The sequence below is a fragment of the Paramormyrops kingsleyae genome, chromosome 14, assembly GCF_048594095.1.
Source record: "Paramormyrops kingsleyae isolate MSU_618 chromosome 14, PKINGS_0.4, whole genome shotgun sequence".
NCBI classification, from domain to species: Eukaryota; Metazoa; Chordata; class Actinopteri; order Osteoglossiformes; family Mormyridae; genus Paramormyrops; species Paramormyrops kingsleyae.
Window position 1 is genome coordinate 3,510,728 of NC_132810.1, and position 23,542 is coordinate 3,534,269.

Consider the following 23,542-nt stretch of genomic DNA (forward strand, 5'->3'; position numbering starts at 1 on the left):
TTCAACTAAAAACTATCTTTTAATATTGTCTGATGGAAAGAACAAAAAGATTGATACACACTGGATTATTATTCAAATTTGTCCTCTTTTCATTATTGTTTTAAGTCAGAAGCTTGTCTACAGCTCATACCGAAAAAAGAAACATACACCATAAATACACCTACTGTCAACCAGAAAAAGGCTCAGAATTTCCAATTCAGTTGCTAGGAAGTGACTTAATTTCCATGTACTGGAAATGTTTCTTAGCAGACAGAAAGACAAAAGATATCAAAACAACTTGACTGAAACACAATAAAAAAATCTGTTACCATGGACATAAATGTTATACTCTACTTTGATTTCAGGGGTTCACAAAGGAATGAATAATCTAAATTGACAAATTTAAGAACTGGAATGAAGATAAATTTCTCTCAGTAATTGATACTTATAATAATATGCAATTATACGTTTCATATTTTAGTAATTATGATATACTGCATGTAATATCCATCCATTTTCTTGAACCGCTTGTCCCATTATCCGAGAGGCTATAGGCGCAAGGCAGGGAACAACCCAGGATAGGGTACCACACACCATTCACTCACACGTGGGATGGGGTACCACACACCATTCACTCACACGTGGGATGGGGTACCACACACCATTCACTCACACGTGGGATGGGGTACCACACACCATTCACTCACACATGCTATACCTACAGATAATTTGGGAACTCCAGTTCACCTTATCATGTTTTTGAATTATTGGGGGAAACCCCATGACGACATGGGAGATCATGCAAGCTCCGCACACATGGAGCCATGGCGGAGAAATCCTGGTCGCAGAGGTATGACGCAACAGCGCTAAGCACTGCACCCCCGTTCCGCCACTTGCCACATATACATAGTAGTGTGCTTTTTCATATTCACCTGTATTTTGTTGAGTGCTTCATTCCCTTGGTATTCAGTGGTTAACTTCTCCACTTAATGGTTAACTGTGCTTTTCATATTTGGCCACTTGCAATGAAAATTTTATCTTGTCTTGACTCTAGTATTCGTGTGCCCTATACTATTTCATATAACAATATTCAAATCAAAAATGATTTTGCATATTCTCCCAGTGTTATGCTGGTTTCCTTCAGCGGAGGAACTGGGAGGGCATGTATCCCCCAAATATTTAATTTGGTTTCATTCATCCTCCCAGTAAATAGATTTGTATTTAAATTAAGTATAGCTCCAAAATATTAAATTCTCTCTTACACCATTGCTGTCAGGTTCTACATTCCTCACTAGTCCAGAAATACAGGGTTGTGTAGCTGCCAGATGTGTAATTGTGTATGAGTGGATGTGATGGACTGGGAACTTGTTCACCATTTCCCCTGCCTTTTGGCCTTGATTCTGGGCTTAGGTACCAAGCTTACCAAGGCCCTGTACTAAATAAACGGTTATGGAAGATAGATGGAATATGTATGTATTTTTTTATATTTGTACAGAAACATATATGGAGTTGAACTGAGTTTAATAGCTACCAAGCAAGAATAACAATGCTTACACGTAGGTCCTTTTTGTGTTAAAAGGGAAACAAACAACTTTTAAACTGAAAATAACATTTCCTGGGCTGAATGTCTACATCAGTGTTTGCCGTCATGATCACACACACAGAAAACATTTCATGTTTTTTTTCCTAGCCATGTTTCCATTCTTTGATTAAGCCTCCACATTCGTTACTAAAACCACATCCTGTGAAGTATTTGTTCGTTCTTACGTGTGACTTTGCAAAGCAATCCTTTATATCTCTTCTCTAATGTTGAAGAGATTAAGTTTTCCAAAATCATGGTCTGATTTAACCCAAATTAATCACTGGATTTGGCATTTAATAATATGCTGCATCCTACCCATGGTTGTTTACACATATAACCATATAAATATGGGAAATTGTTTTCTAAGTGTGCTAAAATAATTAATAATTTGTAATAATGAATAGGAACAACACAACAAATAATTCACTTTAAATGCAAGTTTATTTTAAGGAGCACAAAGAAGTTAAGCAAAAGTAAAATCTTGAATATAAAACAATTCAGAGCTGCTTATAAAGTGTAAAACAATAAAGTATGTGAAGCAAAAAACTGAATCTTTTCAAAAAACATTGTGCTGATTTACAAAAAAAGTTTTATAACACTGACGTTTCATCAGAGCTAATTGCCATTTCTCTAGTCATCACTTCTTTGCTGCTGAGCCCTGAAATAGAATTTTAATAAACATTTTATTTCACTTATTTCATTTTTATATGTATCAAACCTATAGATGTACTAAGAAAAACAATTATACACACAATAAATTATTTATTTATTTGTATTCATGTTTTTATAAAGAGCCAAATTATGCTCGACCAGGATACATTTTTGAGCTGCTTTAGAATAAAATTTTTCAGAAAGCAGAATTCAACTTTAAGTTAAGAGAAAATGAAAAACAAGCATACCTTTAGCTTCCACACAACAACGAAGATGAACATTCCATACACGGCACTCTTAGCGATTAATGTCCCATAAGTCAGCTTTGCCCACTGCGACCTGCTTATAATATCATCTGAAGATGGAGAAAGAAAAAAAAAACACTTGTAAAAATCACCCTGGTTCATAATACTTGAACAATTTCTAGCACAAATATTAGGAAATTACCTTTCTGTAACGAACCACCTGTAAATAAAGGGACATAAGAGAACATAAAAATATGCTATATTTAAATTTTCCACTTAAAATGATATACAGAAAAATCATCTGCATGTGAGAAAATTGTGTTGGAAATTTGTGATGTAAATTGTGGCTTTATGTTCTGCTGTGTTATAAATGATACATTTATAATGTCTCACCTTTAACTCCATTTATGGTGTAAAATGAATCAATGTAAGATGTCTTATTGTAAGATGTCTCGTTGATGTATCTGGTCAAACAGGTGAACCGGTTCCTGGTGTTGTACCACTTCTTGAGTGGGATTCGGAGTCTGCTGGTGATGCTGTATTTGCCTGTGTTTTCATTTCGCGTTGCCCTCTCATCTGTCTGGTAGCCATGCGTGATGTTTGCTCCATTTTTCTGCCAGTACACTTGAATGTGGTCAGGGTAGAATTCTGTGGCCACACACACCAGGGTCACTGTTTTCTTTTTTGTACAGATCTCATTCTGTGATGGATCCAGCACTTTCACTGTTGGCCTAGTGATCTCAGTACCATCTGTGGAGATTAGGAGAGGAACATTTACTCAGCAGTACAGATGTATGCATTTTTCCAGCAACATCCTCAGTTTTATGCTTGTATCATAACTTGTTTATCCCAAATGAGAATGTACAGTACATATAAAAAAATAAAAAGGTAAATGCACAGTATTTTAAGTGGAAACCAAATATATGTATGTTGCTAATTATATCACTTCTAGATTCCTACATTCGGTTATGGAAAATGGATCAATGTTGGAACCTTGTAGTCCAGTTATGTATTTATACACCACAGAGCAAAGAATTATCATTAAAAATAAATATGCCTTAATAAAGAACTACTTCATTAACAATTACAAATTATCAGACATTCTTAATTCTTTCAAACAATATGGTCATAACACTTCTCTAAAAAAACGCTCCTCAACTGAAATTTAATGCCTGAAATATGTTCAACTCCGAAGCATTTCAGCTTGTTTGGTTCCCCAACACTGAATTTGTTCTTACTCACCCAGCACTGTTAGTTTACTGCCTGCGCCGAAGTACAGCACATCTGCTGAGCACAGTTCTCACTCCATGTTTAAAAACAGATGTATCTTTATCTAATTTAATTATCTTTATCTATTCATTCTTAGGGCACACACTGACCTAAAGCTAAACTGGACAGGAACTACATTTTGATGACACTGACCAAATCCAAAAATTGGATCAGATCAGCCGCAAATCTTATTTAATGCTTTAGATTTTTTTTTCTGTAATACTCGTTATTTTTGTGATATTAGTAATTTACTTTTCTCTATTTGTCAAAGCTGTGCTACATGTGTTTCATTGCTACAATCATTTAAAGCTTTTATGAGACACATATGGTGAGTCTGTATAACAGTAATTGGCACCATTTTACAATGAGGCTCCCTTTGTCGCTTATTAATGGTAGTAACTCATTAATAAGAAGGAAACTGTGGTATAACTTGTTTATAATTGTCTAGTAATTATTTACGAGGTGTTACAATAAACTGCCTGTACTCTTGTTATTGACAAAAGTGGCTGGTGGATGTATGGAATTTGTATTGCCCTCAGATTGTTGATGAATATTATTGCAATTTTCATCACGTGAAATACAAAATCAGACCTCGTGCTGACATTATTTGACACTTTTGTTAACATTCTGCAGCGATACCTCAGTTCACATTGGTTGCTGTGTTACTAAACTGTCACAGTGAAACCCACAAGCTGCAGGTTTGCTTTACCGGATGTATCTTATCGACTTGACCCATTTACCAGCAGAGTTTTACACCGCCCCCCCCCCCCATCCCCCTCTGACAGCCAAGGCTGCTGGCTTCACTATCACAATATGAAACACTTCTTTTTCATTTTCACAAAAAATATAGGCTACTGAAAATGTGCCGTTTTAATATGTGTAAAAGACTATATAAATTCACATATTAATTACTGTAAAACAAAGTAATAATATAAATAAATAACATAAAGTACATTTTTCGCATATTCTTGCCATCCAACTTTTTAAACTGTAATTCTAACTGAATACGTCGCTCGAACCCTGGATTAATCAGAGACGTCTAACTACTTGCTTAGAAGCAATAGTAAGAATACAAAAGGGCAAACTGTATATAGCTATATAGGTTCACCATATTTATACATAGGCTAAGCTGTTATCACTACAGAAGTTATTTGAAGATGTTATAATTCAGTATACACTTGGAAAAAACAAACAGAAACGCATTTCTTACCCAGAACAGTGAGTCTAGTTCCCGGTCCGAAATAAGCAGGCTGATTGTTCACAATGTTTACCATCAGTAAAATAACTCTCTCATAGCTCTTTTGACGGGCAAAGAAGTAGGCAAATAATGGCGTTTTCAAATTACATGGTATGTATAACTAACATTATACCCTATATTATACTAATTGTATCATACACAATAAGCTTATACCTATTAATTATGACCTGCATACATGCAACAATCCCGGCTCATACTACTGCCATAAGAATTACACAAGAAAAAAAACAATTTCTTACCTAAAACTGTGAGTTTAGTACCGCTGCCAAAGTAGGCTTGTTCGTAGTTCACGCTGATAGCAGGCAACAGATAAAACTACCCGTACGCAGGCTATGTGCTGCCCAGATGAAAGCCGTACAATACGAATACCATTATATTTTAGCATAAACATCTGCCCGATGGATACACAGAAACAGTAAACACCCAACAAATGAAGCATTAGATGCTTAAAGGTTTAATGGCATATAGGAAAAGCTTACCTAGTACTACGAGTCTGGTTCCATTGCCAAAGTAAGCCTGAAGCTGGCCGCTCACAGCAGTACAGGCTGGTAACTACACCGTATACACTGGGCAGCGAGCCAGGAAAGCAAGTAGGATACGACGGTGGGCAAAACATGACGAATTAAAGTGAATTATGCCGAACTTTCTGAGTTTTCGGATTAGACAGTACGGACTAAATCAAGAAACCGTCGGTAATTTATACATTTTCCCTAACGTAAACCTTTCCAAACATCTTACACCCATTGATTTGTTAGCATATGCAAGTAAAAAGCGGAGTATTTGTTCGCTGTCTTACCTATAACGGTGAGTTTAGTGCCAGCTCCGAATACGGCTTCGGAGTACGAGCACGCAATGACAGGACCGTCTCATAACGACACAGGATTCCCAGCTCTTAGCTTTTCTGCCTTTGCGAGGCTGTGCACCAGCATCTTATAAATTGAACTAATATGCGGGGAACACTGACACTGACATAAAGTGACTAAACAACTTGCAATTGTCCACAAAACAAAACTCTCTCTATATATACGTGTCATGGTTTAACACAAGTAAGTATAAAATATCAGTGTAATTATAACTGCTCAAAACAAGGCAACAATGAAACATTTCTTACCGAGTACGGTTAACTTGGTTCCATTACCAAAGTAGGGCTTATCAGCACCAGAGACACAGTAAACAAGTCTACTGACATTATTCTACAAATGTAGCTTTACTGCAAACATCTCTCCTATTCTATGTGACTCAAATGCTAGAATATAATCAGAAGCTTCTCTGTAGATAATAGAAGATGTAGGACACTCTGAACAAATAAACAACAGAAAAACTTACCAAGAACTGTTAATTTTGTACCAGGTCCAAAATAGGCTTCATAGTTGGCACAATGCACAATCACCATGTCAAAAAGTGTTGTAAAGATTAAACTGCTTTTCAGTGATTATCTTAGGGATAACTAATCAGCACTATACACCAGTTGTATGACAGTCTGAACAAATATATTATATAAAAACTTACCAAGAACAGTTAATTTCGTACCAGCTCCAAAATAAGCTTCGTATTGGCACAATGCACAATCACCATGTCAAAAAGTGTTGTAAAGACTATATTATATTTCTATGAAGATCTTAGGATTAACTGATCACTATTTTGCACAAGCTGTATGACATTCTGAGCAAATAAATTACATAAAAACTTACCAAGAACTGTTAATTTTGTACCAGCTCCAAAATAGACTTCATTATTGACACAATGCATTATCACTATGTCAAAAATTGTTGTAAAGCCCATATTATTTTTCAAAGGACATCTTAGGATTAATATATCACAGTTTTTATATTCCAGTGTCTATGTCATTGTAAATTATCCTATGACCCCAAATAGAAAGGGCACCAGTTTAATATGAACCTGATTTCATAATTAGTTTTACTTAGACAGCATAACCTGAAGTACACATTTGCATTTAATTCTATCAATTTCCATTTCATTCTATTAAGACCTTTTATTCATTTAAGATCCAATTTCACTTTTCACACAACATGTTTTCTTAGCCATAACAATCAGCTTTTGATGTAACAGTAACAGTCCCCAAGAACGATAGGAATTGTCATGGTAAAACAATGTTGTGCACGATATTAGCATTAGTCATATTGTTCTTTAAATGATCATTAATAAAGGAAAGCAGTGAATTTCAGTCATTCTTACCTAAAACAGTCAATTTAGTTCCATCTCCAAAGTAGGCAGGATTTGTATTGTCACAGTAAAAGACTGAGTACAAAATTCACTAATATTTCATTAACAAAGTATTTTACCAATCAACACAGAGAAATGCAAAGGGAAGTGTTTTTAAGCAAATGTCTAGTTGTAATTAATTAATAAGACTAATTAATATATTCTATACATATATTTACTGCCCCATTGTGTTTTTCTGGACTGCTAACTGTATATGTAGTTTCTGTTTATCTTAATGATGATAAAGTATTAAGGAAAAGTCTTACCCAGAACAATCAATTTGGTTCCATTTCCAAAGTATGCAGGCTCATTGTAAGTCACAGTGCTATTATACTTAACATTAAATTATCTTTCAGAATGCACGCAAACCTTTTCTCTCATTGATTATCCAAAGCAGTGTTTTTCTACTCAAAAAAGAAATGTGTGCTGTATGCTCAACCTTTTTTCGAGTTTTAATTTGGAGTTCAACTTACCTAAAACAGTCAATTTAGTTCCATTTCCAAAGTAAGCCTCACTTCCAGTGTCACAATGCTGATTTCACTGATAAAAACTCATCTTTGTGTTATTTGAATTTTAATAAAAAAGAATGTTAGCACTTTTCTTAAACAGAATTGATATATTTCCTTTAAATTATAATACATTTTTTTGTATGAGAAAAAAATTCCAAGATAATCTTCAGGCAACCGGTCCAACATGTAGATATTCCTGTGCATGTAAATTATTAAATCCTTTAGTAGAAAATAATTAAATGAATCACAAAATCTAATTTCCAGAGCCTGCCCTGTACTGCTGCTGCGTGCTGCTGTAATTTTCCATATGAATCCACTGTGGCAGAGGGATCTTGCATTTCCCAATGTGAGACAGACGCTGGGAGGTTTTTGTACAGCGGCTCTATGGAAATGTATCACCGTGGCCCCCTGTCCCCACGGTGTTAAAGCATCACACAAAAACAGCGACGCCTGCTTCGCTTCTCTCGCCCCACCCCCCCAACCCCCCGCTTTTCCCACGCTCGGTCTGCCACTGTTCACCCCTCATGTCACTGGAGTCTGTGTCAAACTGAACGTTTCTATTTATATACGTGACAATGTACAGAAAAAGGCAGGGGGCAGAGCCGCTAAAATCCCACCCCCTACATCCCACCAGAATAAAAGGAGCCCAAGAATTCACTCTTCACCCCTTGTGTCATACATGAGGATGTTTTTAATACATTTTATTATATGTACGTTCTATTTATAAAATCACACGTTTAATGTACTTGATATACCTTGTGGTTTATGGGTTAATTTTTTATCATCATTAATCCTGCAGATTGTCTTCCTCTTGCCTTATATTGTCTGTTAAAGAAGCATGTGCCCCCCGAAAGTGGCATGGTGGCACGGTGGCATGGTGGCACGGTGGGTAGTGCTGTTGCCTCATATCTTCTGGGCTTGGAGTTTGAATGCTGGCCTTTGTGTTTTGCAGGTTTCTTCTTGGTACATTAGTTTCTTTTCCCAGTCCAAAAACATACAGTTAGATAATTACTGCCTTTAGATTGCCCATAGTGTGTGTGTGTGTGTGTGTGTGTGTGTGTGTGTGTGTGTGTACGCGCCCCACAATGGACTGGCATTCCATCCAATATCAAAATAAACATTTGATTGCACGTTAAAAGGTAGTAAAATACATTTCCAGCTAATGCTTAGGAGATTGTTTATACAACAACATAATTGAAGTAAAAGTAATATAGGTTTAAGGATAAGTGTGAGGGATGCAGTAGATGACCCTGGTCCACAGGCGGTTGTTTGACTTCGCTTTTCAAAAAGCAGGGTGATGTTGTGGTCTTCGCCAGTAGGTGGCGTTAGTTTTACAGTTTAATAGTCAGGTTTTATAATGTGAGCTAAAGTATGCAAGTTACTCGGAATTTTTGTTTTATGATGAAAGATTATATAAAAAATGAATACAATAATTATAAAAAAAAATATATATATATACATATATAAGGCTGTTATTATGAAAATGGTTTCAGTTTAATTGCTTGAGTAACAAAGGAGCCAGTCAGTTGTTGTACAGTCTCTTGGAGAACATTAGAAATTAATATCACTTTAATCCAACATCCAGCTATTTGATTCACAAAAATCAATAGTGAGGTACATTGCATGCTTCAATAAGACATCTCTGTATCCACATGCAAGAACAGATTAGTTGTTATCATACTTGGGTTTAAGACTGATATGGGAAGGTACCAGGACGTTTGGGTGACAGTACAGTAAATCAAGAGCTTTTCTGACAACTGCACAACTTCTCCTGTAGATGTCATTATTTAATAACTTCTGTTGGTGCATGAAAGGTGGCGGGCTTTATGTTAGTAGGTATCATCAAAGCTTTATGTTAGTAGGTATCATCAAAGCTTTATGTTAGTAGGTATCATCAAAGCTTTATGTTAGTAGGTATCATCAAAGCTTTATGTTAGTAGGTATCATCAAAGCTTTATGTTAGTAGGTATCATCAAAGCTTTATGTTAGTAGGTATCATCAAAGCTTTATGTTAGTAAGTATCATTGGCATCAGTAACAATACTATTATCATTTAAAGGGAGACATTCTGGGTTGTGGCGTCTAAGAGTGAAATAGACATTAAGTACTTGGGTGAGTATTGTTAAAATGGGACAGTTTCTGAAGATTTGCTTTCTGAAAAAATCATCTCAATATCTTGAATCCCAACTTGATACCATTCTGAATGCAGTAGTGCCCCTTGGACACTAATCAGTAGTGAAAGTGAAGTATTATCGTACACATATACATGTATTAACTGCAAAGTTTAACTGTCTCATTTTTCCAGGTGTCCCATTTTCACAACACCCACCCTGTTATGTTTGTAATGAATTATTTGACTCGCTCGTATAACTTGTACACCGCTTTAGACCAACCCATTTGCTAAATAAATGTAAATATAAATACTGTAATAACAATTACTGTGTTTTTATGCAGTGCAAATTTTAGAGAACATATACCGAATTTAAGAATGGTAGAATTTTCTTGCAGAAAATGTGGTTAATGGTTATTGTACAGCAGCACAACTGCTGTGAATCACTGTGCAATACTGGAAGCGCAGTAATACGTAGCCGAGTCTGAGGCCTCTAGACTTTTGATCTCAAGCGAGGACTCCGTAACTTCAGGTCGGGTCATTACATATTTGGACTGACTGAAGGGTGGCTCAGTATTTGTGGAGTTTTTACCAGTAGAATATGCCAGCATAGCCATCTCTCCAGTGTTATGCTTATACCAGTACATATTGTAGTGTGTATTATCATCATGTTCACAGTCCAACTTCGTTGAAGCATCCCCAGCTTTTGCAAATAAAATATTAACCTTTTGAATCACATTCACTCCATCCGTTGTTTCTGTAGAAAAACAAACAAAGCATTTATTTAAGCCCTTATTCCAAAATGATCCATTGAGAATCCATCATATAGCACATGACAATGAAAATATGGATCTAAGATTTTAATGCAATTCATTCAAATATTAGTGAGTACATTAAATATATTCAGAGTGTGTGTAAGGCAGTTCTTACTGGCAGTGAGCAGGAAGGTTATTAGTAACCAGAAAAAGTCCATTCTGTTGATAATGAAGTGCTCCAGTATCACACTGCAAATGAGTTTGCAGAAGCTTTTCCATGTACCAAGGACACACAGTTCCGTACAAAATAATCTGTACAGTCCGACAGAACACTCTGACCAAGAGCAACTAACAAGAGCTACATTAAATAAGCTACAGCAATTCCCTCTCCTCTTGTGGTCTCTCCTCCTCCTAACCTTCTTGTAATTAACAAAAACATTTGGTGGTCATGTGATTTTGAATCATGTGATTCTGTAAGCCAACTCCCCTTGCCCCATCACCACCCAGAAGAAAGGATAGTTCTACATAGAACAGGTGCAGCTTTGGCTTTTCCCTTCTTCTGAGAGAATGTGGTTGTCAGTTATTGTTGTGCAGCATAGTCACCGTAAGTCAGTGTGTCATACTGGAAGCGCAGTAATATACAGCTGAGTCTGTAGCCTCCATGTTTTTTATCTGTAGTGACGATGTCTTAATATGTGGTCGGAGCATTTTGTATTTGGAATCACTAAAAGGTGGTTCTATATTCACTGTGTCTTGGGCAACAGAATATGCCAGTATATCCATCCCTCCCGGATGATACTTGTACCAGTACATATAGTAATAATTGCTATCATCATGTTTGCAATCCAATGTCACTGACGAATTCCCGATTTTGGTAAAGAGAACTTCTGTTTCCTGAGTAATTTTCACTCCATCGGTTGACCCTGTGAAAGAAACAAGAGGATTGAATATCATAAATAATTTCTACGTATTTTAAAAACATTCACAGACACGGACGTTACATTTAAAGGACAACGAAAACATTCAGTTTAACAGAATATTGTCAAATGCAAATAACTTTTTGATTTGAGCTTTTTACGGTATGAGATAGTTCTTACTAGTCATGAGCAGAAAAGTTGTTAAAATGTACAGAATCTCCATTCTGTGCCTCGTGTTGTTTTTCTGGCAGTGAGTAAATATTATCTTGCAGGTGTTACTTGTCCAAAACTGATAAATTATTAACAATGATACATTGCTAAGAGCTTGAGTTGGTTTGATGCATAATAGGAGCAACGGTGACATTTTCTCTTCCTGTGAGTTGGCTCCTCCCCCTATTGTTCTCATGCCTTTACTGAACACCCATTATGGTCATTGTTAAAAGTAACAGCTGGTGTAAGTAATGTGTCTGATCCTCTTGGTTGCAATTACATAACTTTCCACTGACATTTTGCTATGTACTTGGTCGACGGAGACAAATTATGTGAAACTATGAAATTCATTTCATATATATGTGTGTGTGTGTGTGTGTATATTTGCATATTTGTATATACGTGTTTGTGTGTGTGTGTGTGTGTATATATACATATATAAACACATAATATATAAAATGTTGAAGGTGTACAGCACATTAAACGAAGGCCAAATTTAATTATTCTACCTGAATGGAACCAAAAGCCCCTTCCCCTGCCATTACTGATCATAAGACTAATTGGACTGCATTCTTAAACGTGCTTATTATTGCCTTCCTTTCCATAAGATACCCTACTTGCAGGTGTTTTGAGCTGGTAGGGAAGCGGGTAGTGGCAGCCTTTCATGGTATCCTGCAAAAATATACAGGTGATTGGGATCTTATGTAACATATTCAGAAAGAATAAAGACCTTAGCTACAGTATGTGTGTCGGGGCAGGAGGTACGGGAGACGGGGGGTGCAGGCAAGTGTCCCTAAGGAGGGGGGGGGGTTTATTAAGAGGAAAGTGGGAGAATATCCAAGTGAGAAGCAGCAATCCATTCTGGACGGTCATCCTCTCATGATCATGTGGGCGGTGAAAGCCTGTGCTATTGGCTTGCCTCCCCAGTGTAGTTCCACCCCCTGGCTGTGATAGTTAGTGGGCCCCAGCCACTTTCTCAGTGGCCCATAAGCTGTTGAGCACCCCCTGCTGGTATGTTGTGGCATTTCTGTGTACATCACCCTAAGTTTATTTAACGTGTTTTATTAAAGTGTATTTAAAGATTTTATTATCATTTGTGCATTTAACCATAAAAGGTTCATTTCAGTTTGTAGGAATATAATATGAAAATTCTGTTTCAGATAAGACAAAGTAACTCAGCCGCATTATTTTCTTGTGTAAACAATGCATGGATTAAACTTTACTGTTTCAGTCATTATCACTTTCAGTGGATATCTTGATGAGTTTGGAGTTTATCCTAGGAAGAACTGGGCAAAGTGGGACGCCCTGCTGATGGGAGACTGGGCAGACATACACACTATGGATGATTTAGAAACACCAGTGCAACTGAACTGCCTGCTTTTGGAATGAGGGAAAAAAATGTAGCCACATAGAATAAGTTGTACAACTATATAAACGTATCGAAGGGGTTACTAATGAACTGCAACTTACCTGAATTGCAAATTATCTTTGGATCGTAGGTTGAAACCACAATGTAGCGTGGGGATGTAAACACTGTGAGGTAAAGTGATTTGGTAATGGAGATATATTCTGGGAGATTTTGAACACTACACAAAAGTGCATTACTGCTAGGATGTTCCAGTTTTTGCAGAACAGAATTCAGGTCCCGTTTTAATATTTTTTCCATCGGTGTTATGCATCAGCAAGAAGAGAGATTGACTACACAGGCGTAACTGGAAGGCGGATGGAACTGAGAGAAACAGACCCGACACCTCACACACTATCAGTATAGACAGATGCTCCACGACACCTTCTCACACTGAAATAAATTTTGCCAAAAATGTCTTGAGGTCAGTGTTCATTTCAGAGGCCTTGTTGGGAAAAAATCTAGTGACACGTACATCTAAAATCTAGTAAAAAATAGCACGATTATTCTTAAAAAATGAAATACATTCATCGTTAAAAGAGTATGAGAAACCACGCCACCCCCCGACCAAGCCAGCTGTACTTCCCCACCATCCACGTTCTTGTACAGAGACCTTGACAGTCTACTACACTGTGACTTGCTGCACAGTAATAGGTAGCGCTGTCAGTGACTTGAAGGTTGGAAGCCTGCAGGCTGAAATTATTGTTATTGCTGTCGATGGAAGCCTTGAAGCGGTTCGTGCTATCAGCGCTGTCATACTCATTGGTCAGAAACTCCACAGCTCTCCTCTCGGAGCTTTGCCGGTACCACTGCATGGTGTAGCTGCTCATCGAGACGTCTGCTGACATTCTGCACTGTAGGAGCACTCCATCACCAACTTTGGCCATTAGGAACTTTTGGGGCTGCAGTACCTTTGAGTCGCTGGATGAATCTTTATGGAGAGAACAGTGACATCGATTCACCAAATGGGTTTTGAACGCTTGGGATGTACAAATGGTCATAAAGTATGCAAGTACGCAGCCTGTAAAAGCTGCATAGCTTCTTTCAAATATTGCTAACTAAAAATAATCACAGCTTGAAAATGTTCAACCTCCTGAGACTTAGCATATTGAAGAGAAGTATAAGCTGTATATTCTCACGTGAGGACAAGCAAAATAGCAGACAGAAGATGAAAACTGAAAGCATTCCTCCGAGGATCTGGAGTCCCATCCAGCTGCTGGTGATCAGAAATGCCGGTGTCCCTCTCAGCGCTCTGCAGACACACCTGCTCTCAGGAGAAGTGGACTCTATTTACGCGTGCTTGTGCTATTTTTTTGCTCAGTGAAACTTGCAGCACACAGCATGACGGAAAGTAGGTCGATGACATCACATCCAGCAAAGAGGTCTACACTCTTCACCACCACTCACTTTTTTTTGGATAAAATTGGGAAAATACACAAAAGACTGCAGATGAGCCAGTGATATTTTAGATTTTCAAAATAGCAGAAAAATTAAAAATGAAACTGCCGGTTAGTTTCAACATATTCTGTGAATTACAATGTGTATTTTTCATTTTTGTATGTGCACATTTTTATGCATATAATTGTTTACATCCTTTGAAAATGTCATTTGGCAAAACAATGCTATTTTCCATATGATATTAAAATCAACGACGATGACACAAATGTCACAAATAGTGAAAAATGTAATAGCTGATCTACACGGAATCAATATCTAGGTAAGAAATTTCCACAACAAACCATCCACCCATTTCCTGTAACCACCTACCCTATTCAGGTTGCAGGGCGCTTATTTTCCAGCTTGGTTCCTTGTTCTTGCTCTGTTCACTAGTTGCGTTACGTTTTGTTAGTTATTTTCCCTGTTTTGTTCTAGACCCTTCGTGGTTCCTTTATTGTCTGGTTCCCCCGTTTTGTGTTCTGCTTTGTTAATAAACCCTGGTTTGTTGGAGCTGCTCTGTGGATTCATTCCTCTTTTTCCTCTTCGTCATGCCCAGCAGTAACAGAGCGGAGGTGGGACTCTAATCCCCAACCTGGGAGATGTCAGGTGCCCAGCCGAGTAATTTGAATTATGCTTCCTAAATTTGGCTTTGTAAAAATGAGTAGCATAAATTGCAACTTAAAAAAAGAGATTCCATAATCACAAATCATAATCATCATTATCACTTTTCCACTCCTTTTTGTGAGGGTAGCAGCGATAGACTCTAGCTCGTTCAGCAGCATCCCAAAGCCAGCTGGGAGATGGAATCCCTCCTGTGTGTCCTGGGGCTTCATAAGGAGCAGCTCTGAAGTCCCCACCCTGTCACGGAGAGTGAGGAGATGGAATCCCTCCTGTGTGTCCTGGGGCTTCATCAGGAGCAGCTCTGAAGTCCCCACCCTGTCACGGAGAGTGAGGAGATGGAATCCCTCCTGTGTGTCCTGGGGCTTCATCAGGAGCAGCTCTGAAGTCCCCACCCTGTCACGGAGAGTGAGGAGATGGAATCCCTCCTGTGTGTCCTGGGGCTTCATAAGGAGCAGCTCTGAAGTCCCCACCCTGTCACGGAGAGTGAGGAGATGGAATCCCTCCTGTGTGTCCTGGGGCTTCATAAGGAGCAGCTCTGAAGTCCCCACCCTGTCACGGAGAGTGAGGAGATGGAATCCCTCCTGTGTGTCCTGGGGCTTCATAAGGAGCAGCTCTGAAGTCCCCACCCTGTCACGGAGAGTGAGGAGATGGAATCCCTCCTGTGTGTCCTGGGGCTTCATAAGGAGCAGCTCTGAAGTCCCCACCCTGTCACGGAGAGTGAGGAGATGGAATTCCTCCTGTGTGTCCTGGGGCTTCATCAGAAGCAGCTCTGAAGTCCCCACCCTGTCACGGAGAGTGAGGAGATGGAATCCCTCCTGTGTGTCCTGGGGCTTCATCAGGAGCAGCTCTGAAGTCCCCACCCTGTCACGGAGAGTGAGTCCACTCATAGGTCGTACTCACAACCTTGTTCTTTAGGTCACTGCCCACATCTGATTTTCACAAGCGAATGGTAGGAACATAGATTGGCTAATAAACGTTGTAAGACTTAATGCGTGCTTTGACAACCTCTTCGCTTGCAGGACCACAGTTGCCAAACCAATTTCACGTGCCTTCTTAGCATTTTTCATGAGAAAGTCCCTAAGATGGACATCACTTAGCGCTGAATCGATGAACTCTGTGCTGGAAGTCCTGGTTGCATGAGCCCAAAAGTAGCCACCTATACCAGATGCCCTTCTAGCCATAGCTGCTTCCTGGTCCATGAAAATCACAAACAGCAATGGAGACAACACGCGCCCCTAATGGAGTTCAAGGCTGGAGAACAGCGGCCACTGGAAATGGGGAGGCAAGCTATGTGGACACAACATGCAGTGGTGGTCATAGTACCTGTAGTATCCCTACAGCAGCTCCCACAGTGTATGTTGGGATATACTGTCATATGCCAACTTCAAGTCCACAAAGCACATGTAGACATAGGAGGACGTGATGAGCTCAGGGTGCTGAAAGTGGGAAGGGCCCCGTAGACTGACTTTGGTAGTGCCCCTCCTTCCGTCCCTCCCGCATGTAGACTGTGTTAGCATATAGCATATAGCTCTGCTTAAGAGACGAGTTGGTCCATTGTTCCATGGGCAGGCCAGAGACCACGTTGCTCCTCCTGAATCCCAGGGGACTCCTCTCGCTTTTCCACTTCTCCTCCCTTTTTAAGAATAGGAACTACCACCCCTGCGGTCTAGTCCACAGGTAATCCCTGTTGTTTTTCCTAGGCGGTTTGCAGTGGGGCCTGCAGCCTATCCCAGGCAGCACAGGGCAGAAGGCCGGGATACACTCCCAATGGGATGCCCAATGGGATGCCAGCCGTTTACAGGACACATACATGAAGACATAGATAAACACATACAACAAACACACATATTTGTATTCCTGTCTTTGTGGGGACCGTCCATTCATTTCTATGGGAAAATGCTAATCCCAGCAATGACCCCTAACCTTCGCCATAAGTAACCAAACGAAAAAAAACAAGCCTTTTCAGTTATTTGTTTGCAGTCACAGACTTTTATAGATTTGAGTTTCCCCTTGTGTGGACCAAAAAATAATCCCCACAAAGTCAAAATAACAGGCTTTTAGTAAGAAAGATTCTTTACAAAGATTTGTGTTTCTAGTTTGTATTTTCAGAATACATATGACAATAAATCTTGAAACTAGATGCCTTTTTATCTCCTAATCTAACTCTTCCCTGTCAGAGATGTAACGTCCCACCTTCCCAAAGACATCGTCAATCAGCAAGGTCTAGTTTGTCTAGGTCCTTCCCACTCATTGGCTCTCAAATGCAACTTCATCTGCTCTCTCCTCATAGACCTTATCGCTGAGAGGATCCAGGAAGTCAAGCTCCAGAAGATATAATACTGTGCATTGATACGGGACACAAACTCTATGCCCTGGATCGGATCACAAGAAAAACAATGGCAATTTGTAACTGATATATTTCATCAGTGATGCTCTAATAGAATTGGAATTTACAGAAAGGGATTCTGAGATGCTAGGGACAGGGAGGAAGGTACACTGGCCAGCAATTTACTTAAGAGATCCCAGCATTCTGTGGGGGCGATGGTGGTGCAGGAGGTAGTTCAAGCCCCGAGTTCTCCTGACCCCATCGAAGTGTCCTTGAGCAAGACACTGAACCCCAAATTGCTCCCGGTGAGCTGGTTGGCGCCTTGCATGGCAGCCTCCGTCACCGGTGTGTGGATGGGTGAATGTGAGGCATAGATTGTAAAGCACTTTGGTACTCGTAAGAGTAGTAAAAAGCGTTATATAAATGCAGTCCATTTACCATATACTGTATGTCAAACAGCTGTAGCGTAGGGCTGATGGGAGCAGTGGATTTGTAGTGTTGTACCTCAGTGTCATCATGACACTGTCAGGCCCCTGAGCAATGACCCTAACCCAACCCACTCCAGAAGCACTGCACACTGGTTCTTTGCCTTGCGCTAAATGTAAAAATGCAGTTGATCTTACGGGTAAACAGGTAACATGTTTTTGTACTGTAGCACTGCAGATGTTAATCATTGTGCTTTCTAGCTGCACAGAAATAGATTGCGCCGTCTGCAACAGTCAGATTCGTGATGTTCAGGGAGCCTTTCTCAGCTGCTGATTTTCTCAGTGTAAACCGGGTTTTAAATTTCTCCTCATATTCGGGTTTAGCTGTGCTGTAGCCATATCCTATGAGAAGCAGAGCTGTGCTGGCCTCCTCCTGTTTATACCAAAGCATAACATCATAGTTAGCATCATCGTGGCTGCACGGAATCTCCACTTCTTTCTCTAAATTAGACAGAATAAAATCTGGCTGCTCAATCTTGATGCCATTTGTGAGACCTGTGGACAAAAATGGAAGAATTTTGAAACAAGAGATTTGAGAAAACTATTCAATCACCAAAGAACAGCAAATAAAAGTGATAATAATTAATAGTTATTGGTAGGAACAGGGTGGGTATTAAGTCATTTCCTTGACTTACATGGAATCAAGAGTAAGAAAAATACAGCTCCCCATCTGACTCGGAACATTATAATAAAGCAAGCAGTGAATGATGTTCTGAGAGCGAATGCAGGAAGTAATTTTAAAAAACTGGTGAGAAAAATTATCAGAAGCTGAAGAAATATTGTGTGCACCGGAACAACAGTAAGTGTCACCCAGAAACAGGAAGAGAACTAACTCAAATCCACCTGTGACTCAACAGCATCTCTGTGTCTTGTGAATAAACGTCTGAGAGGAAACATACAGTACAGTAATGTCACTTCCAAATGTATGGTTTGCTAACAGTTTGTCTGTGTCGTGGTACATTATTGGCAATTATTAACATCAGGGCTGTGTTTCCCTCTTCTATGGGGGAAACTGTTGTTGCATTTATACAACGATATTACCTGTTGTTTTTAAATTCATCATTATAATAATGTTTTTGGTTAAATACAAAAGTATGAGTAATTTGTACAGGTAGGAAACTTACTGATACTGGGCATGAGAGGGTATATATGGCCTGAGCAGAAATACTTACATTTGTGATTTGTAGTGTTCTAATGCACATGGGTTACACACTACTTTACAACTAACTCCCAATTCTGTCAAGAAATAAAGTTACTTGTACTTAAATGCTTATTTTGGGATGAATTAAACAGTGTATAATTGTTATACACTATGAATGTTCAACAGTAATTCATGATGGTAGCATTTTCGTCTGTGCTTATAGATGACAGTTTTCTTCCAAGAAATTGTATTTTTGCAAAACATGAACAATGATGGACATATAGTTCAAAGAAGCCAGAGTGTGCAGAACACAATCAATGATGACACCTTGTCTTCCCTCTGCATTTGCATAATGTTTTTGTCATGTGGTCTTGTGAGTTCGGAGCATTGTGCTTACTGGCTGCACAGAAGTATATTGCACTTTCTGCAGGAGTCAGATTACTGATTTTCAAGGTGCCTCTTTCATTTGTTGATTTTTTCAGCTCAAACCTGCTTTTGCTGAAGTTCTCCTCATTGACGGGGTCGCTTGTGCCATAGCCGTACACGATCAGGAGCAGAGCCACACTGTTCCGTTCCTGTTTATACCACAACATGTTGAGGTAGCTACTGTCACTGTGGCTGCAGTTAATATCCACATTTTCCCCTAAATTAGCCGTAATAATTGCTGGCTGCTCAAACTTGATTCCAGCTGTCAGACCTGTGGATATGCAGAAATACATAGAAAGTTCTTCTGAAAAAATGATATGTAATCAATACCAAGTTCCATAAAGGATCTCAGAAAACAGGCAAATAATCACAAGGACTACAACTATTGTTATCAGTACTTATTGTCACGTAAACATTAATATAAATGCAGTTTTTTTTTCCTTTTTTCATCTTACATGGAATCAGGATTAAGGCAAATCCAAATCCCCCTGTGACTGTAAACATCATAATGAAGCAAGCGACGAATAATCCTCTGAGATGGTATACAGTTTTACAGTGGATTATGTCGTAGACCAACGTGTGTCATACAATGTGGGCAGGATTTCATCTGTGACACACAACTGGGCTGTGCTTCCCTCTGCAGGACGTAAATGTTTTAAATAAATGAAAAACTGCTGACAATGGCTGCATTTACAGGTGATTTGATGCGACTGTTATCTCAATTATTTTTCCATTTGTAATATTTGCAGATTGAATATCCATGTTATTACTTGGATCCATGTTATTAATGGAAGAATTTTGAAACAGGAGATTTGAGAAAACTATTCAATCACCAAAGAACAGCAAATAAAAGTGATAATACCCACCCTATTCCTACCAATAACTATTAATTATTAAGTCATTTCCTTGACTTACATGGAATCAAGAGTAAGAAAAATACAGCTCCCCATCTGACTCGGAACATTAAAATAAAGCAAGCAGTGAATGATGTTCTGAGAGCGAATGCAGGAAGTAATTTAAAAAACTGGTGAGAAAAATTGTCAGAAGCTGAAGAAATATTGTGTGCACCGGAACAATAGTAAGTGTCACCCAGAAACAGGAAGAGAACAAACTCAAATCCACCTGTGACTCAACAGCATCTTTCAGTGTCTTGTGAATAAACGTCTGAGAGGAATCATAATGTCACTTCCAAATGTATGGGGGACCTTATTGGCAATTATAAACATCTGGGCTGTGTTTCCCTCTTCTATGGGGGAAACTGTTGCTGCATTTATACATCGATATTACAGCATTTGTTTCAAAAAGTCATTATAAAATGTTAGATCTGTTTTTTTGGTAAAATAAGAAAACGTATTATTTTAAAGGTTGGAAAAACACAATCAACAAAAAGAATAATCTGTCTGAATTAAGATTCCTTAAATGCTTTTAGTATGAGTTACAACCATACTCTCACACTGAAAACGTGAGAGGGTAAATATGACCTGCACAAAAGTACTTGTGCGACCGGTAATTTACAGTATTTTAATGCAGGTGTGTTAAATACTACTTTACAAACCCAAAAAGCTATGTGTGGTAGAACTTTCTGTGGCTGGCATATTTAATCTAAATCATTGTGTTTCCTGGCTAAAAACAAAAGAACTGCATATGATATTAGGTCAGGGATGATGAAATTTTAAAATGAACTATTATTTCTTCAGTTGTAGCTTATACAAAGTCTTTGAAAGTTGTTTTCTTTTTTAAAATTTGGATGTCACAAAAAACAAATTTTTGCACAGTTTCTATAATCATACTCAGAGATAAATGGTGCAGTGTAACATTGTTACAAATTCCCTAGTATGTTCAGCAGTAATACATAACAGAAACAATTGTGTCTGTGCTTGTACATGACCATCATTTTCCAAAATGTACAGAGTATAATGGACATATAGTTCAAAGAAGCCAGAATGTGCGGAGTGCAGAACACAATCAATGATCACACCTTGTCTTCCCTCTGCATTTGCATAATGTTTTTGTCATGTGATCTTGTGAGTTCGGAGCATTGTGCTTACTGGCTGCGCAGAAGTATATTGCACTTTCTGCAGGAGTCAGATTACTGATTTTCAAGGTGCCTCTTTCATTTGTTGATTTTTTCAGCTCAAACCTGCTTTTGCTGAAGTTCTCCTCATTGACGGGGTCGCTTGTGCCATAGGCATATACGATCAGGAGCAGAGCCACACTGTTCCGTTCCTGTTTATACCACAACATGTAGAGGTAGCTTCTGTCACTGTGGCTGCAGTTAATATCCACATTTCCCCCTAAATTAGCCGTAATAATTGCTGGCTGCTCAAACTTGATTCCAGCTGTCAGACCTGTGGATATGCAGAAATACATAGAAAGTTCTTCTGAAAAAATGATATGTAATCAATACCAAGTTCCATAAAGGATCTCAGAAAACAGGCAAATAATCACAAAGACTACAACTATTGTTATCAGTACTTATTGTCACGTAAACATTAATATAAATGCAGTTTTTTTTCCTTTTTTCATCTTACATGGAATCAGGATTAAGGCAAATCCAAATCCCCCTGTGACTGTAAACATCATAATGAAGCAAGCGACGAATAATCCTCTGAGAGGATATACAGTTTTACAGTGGATTATGTCGTAGACCAACGTGTGTCATACAATATGGGCAGGATTTCATCTGTGACACACAACTGGGCTGTGCTTCCCTCTGCAGGAGGTAAATGTTTTGGAGTTGTGTAATTTTACTATCTGGTCCCTTAAATGTTATGTATATGCCCTTAAGTTGCAAAATGCAGGCATTTATGTAAAAACAACAATTTATATTTATTCTGACGAAACAAAACACCATATACTACACAGAATATTTATATAAATCATATTAGTCTGTGATTATATCATGCAAAATATACTGGAGTATTCCTGAGAAGAAGCATAGAATAACAGTTATTTCAATGGATTCTAGAACAGGTCCTACGTGTTTGACCCTCTAGTAATGTTCTATGTACTGATTCCACTGCATGGACAATGGGGTGTGTGCTCTACAATGGCAGCTTGACATACATTTCTATCATAATTCCTTGTCGGGCTTAAGGGATGAGGAGCTACTGTGGTTTTTCTGGTGCAACAGAAATCTGCTTCCTACAGTAGCATTAGCAATGACCGAGAAATCCTTTCTGAGTGTGTGTTCACATATATCGGCTCATGAAATTTTTCTTCAAGAGAAACGACAGGCAGTTGTGCAAAAAAAGTGTGCTTTTATGCACTGGCTTTTACGCAGTGGCCTGTAAGGAATCCACTGCACAACAGCAGGAGGCAATCAGCGCCACGCTGGTCAATAGTACCAATGGCGTTCTAATGGCTGACTTGCAAACCATCTGTCATGAATGGTCATTGGGCACGGCAGCCACTAATCGCTCTCATCAATGAAGGGAACAGTCCTCCCCAACACAGCCCACGCTGGGGAGAAAGTCAGGGACACAGGAAGGGAGACAGGAAGGGAGAGCAAACTCGGTTTGCTTTCTTTGGCATGACTGTTGGACAGCTTGGAGGATGGCCGTCCTGAACACACACGCAGAGTTGCAAATAGAATTCAACAAAATGTGAGTACATCCCTGGTTGATATCACTAAAATGCCAAATGATAAACTATATCCATTTTCATTTAAACAAATGATTATATGACGTTATGTATAATTAAAAACATTCTGGTTAGACTGATCATATTGAAATTACTGACTAACTACTGTATACATGCGGTGAAACAAAAGTGAGTATACCCATAATGCAATTTCCCACTACAGCCAATTGGATGGAAAAGGGCAAAAAAACTGGTAAACAACTAAACGAAAACCTAGACAGTCACAGCAGTTATTAGGCAGTATTGGATGAGACACAATACCAGAAAGCAAAACTATAGTGACAGCAACCCTTCCGGCTGAAAAGAATAATCTGTGAAAAATGGCAGATTATTTCTCTACTATTTTGTGCTA

General features: G+C 38.7%; 1 protein-coding gene across 1 annotated transcript; it reads right to left on the minus strand.

Annotated features, from left to right (window-relative positions):
• Window positions 1–1,983: 1,983 nt before the first annotated feature.
• Window positions 1,984–22,160, minus strand: LOC111852011 (uncharacterized). Its single transcript, XM_072698969.1, has 10 exons — window positions 22,080–22,160; window positions 21,597–21,896; window positions 19,448–19,819; window positions 18,272–18,476; window positions 15,275–16,031; window positions 4,937–5,084; window positions 2,851–3,207; window positions 2,660–2,677; window positions 2,461–2,567; window positions 1,984–2,219 (listed from the first exon to the last, which is right to left on the minus strand). The coding sequence occupies exons 1-10, from the start codon at window positions 22,129–22,131 to the stop codon at window positions 2,199–2,201; spliced, it is 2,337 nt and encodes a 778-aa protein (XP_072555070.1). The 5' UTR covers window positions 22,132–22,160; the 3' UTR covers window positions 1,984–2,198.
• Between the last annotated feature and the right edge of the window lie 1,382 nt (window positions 22,161–23,542).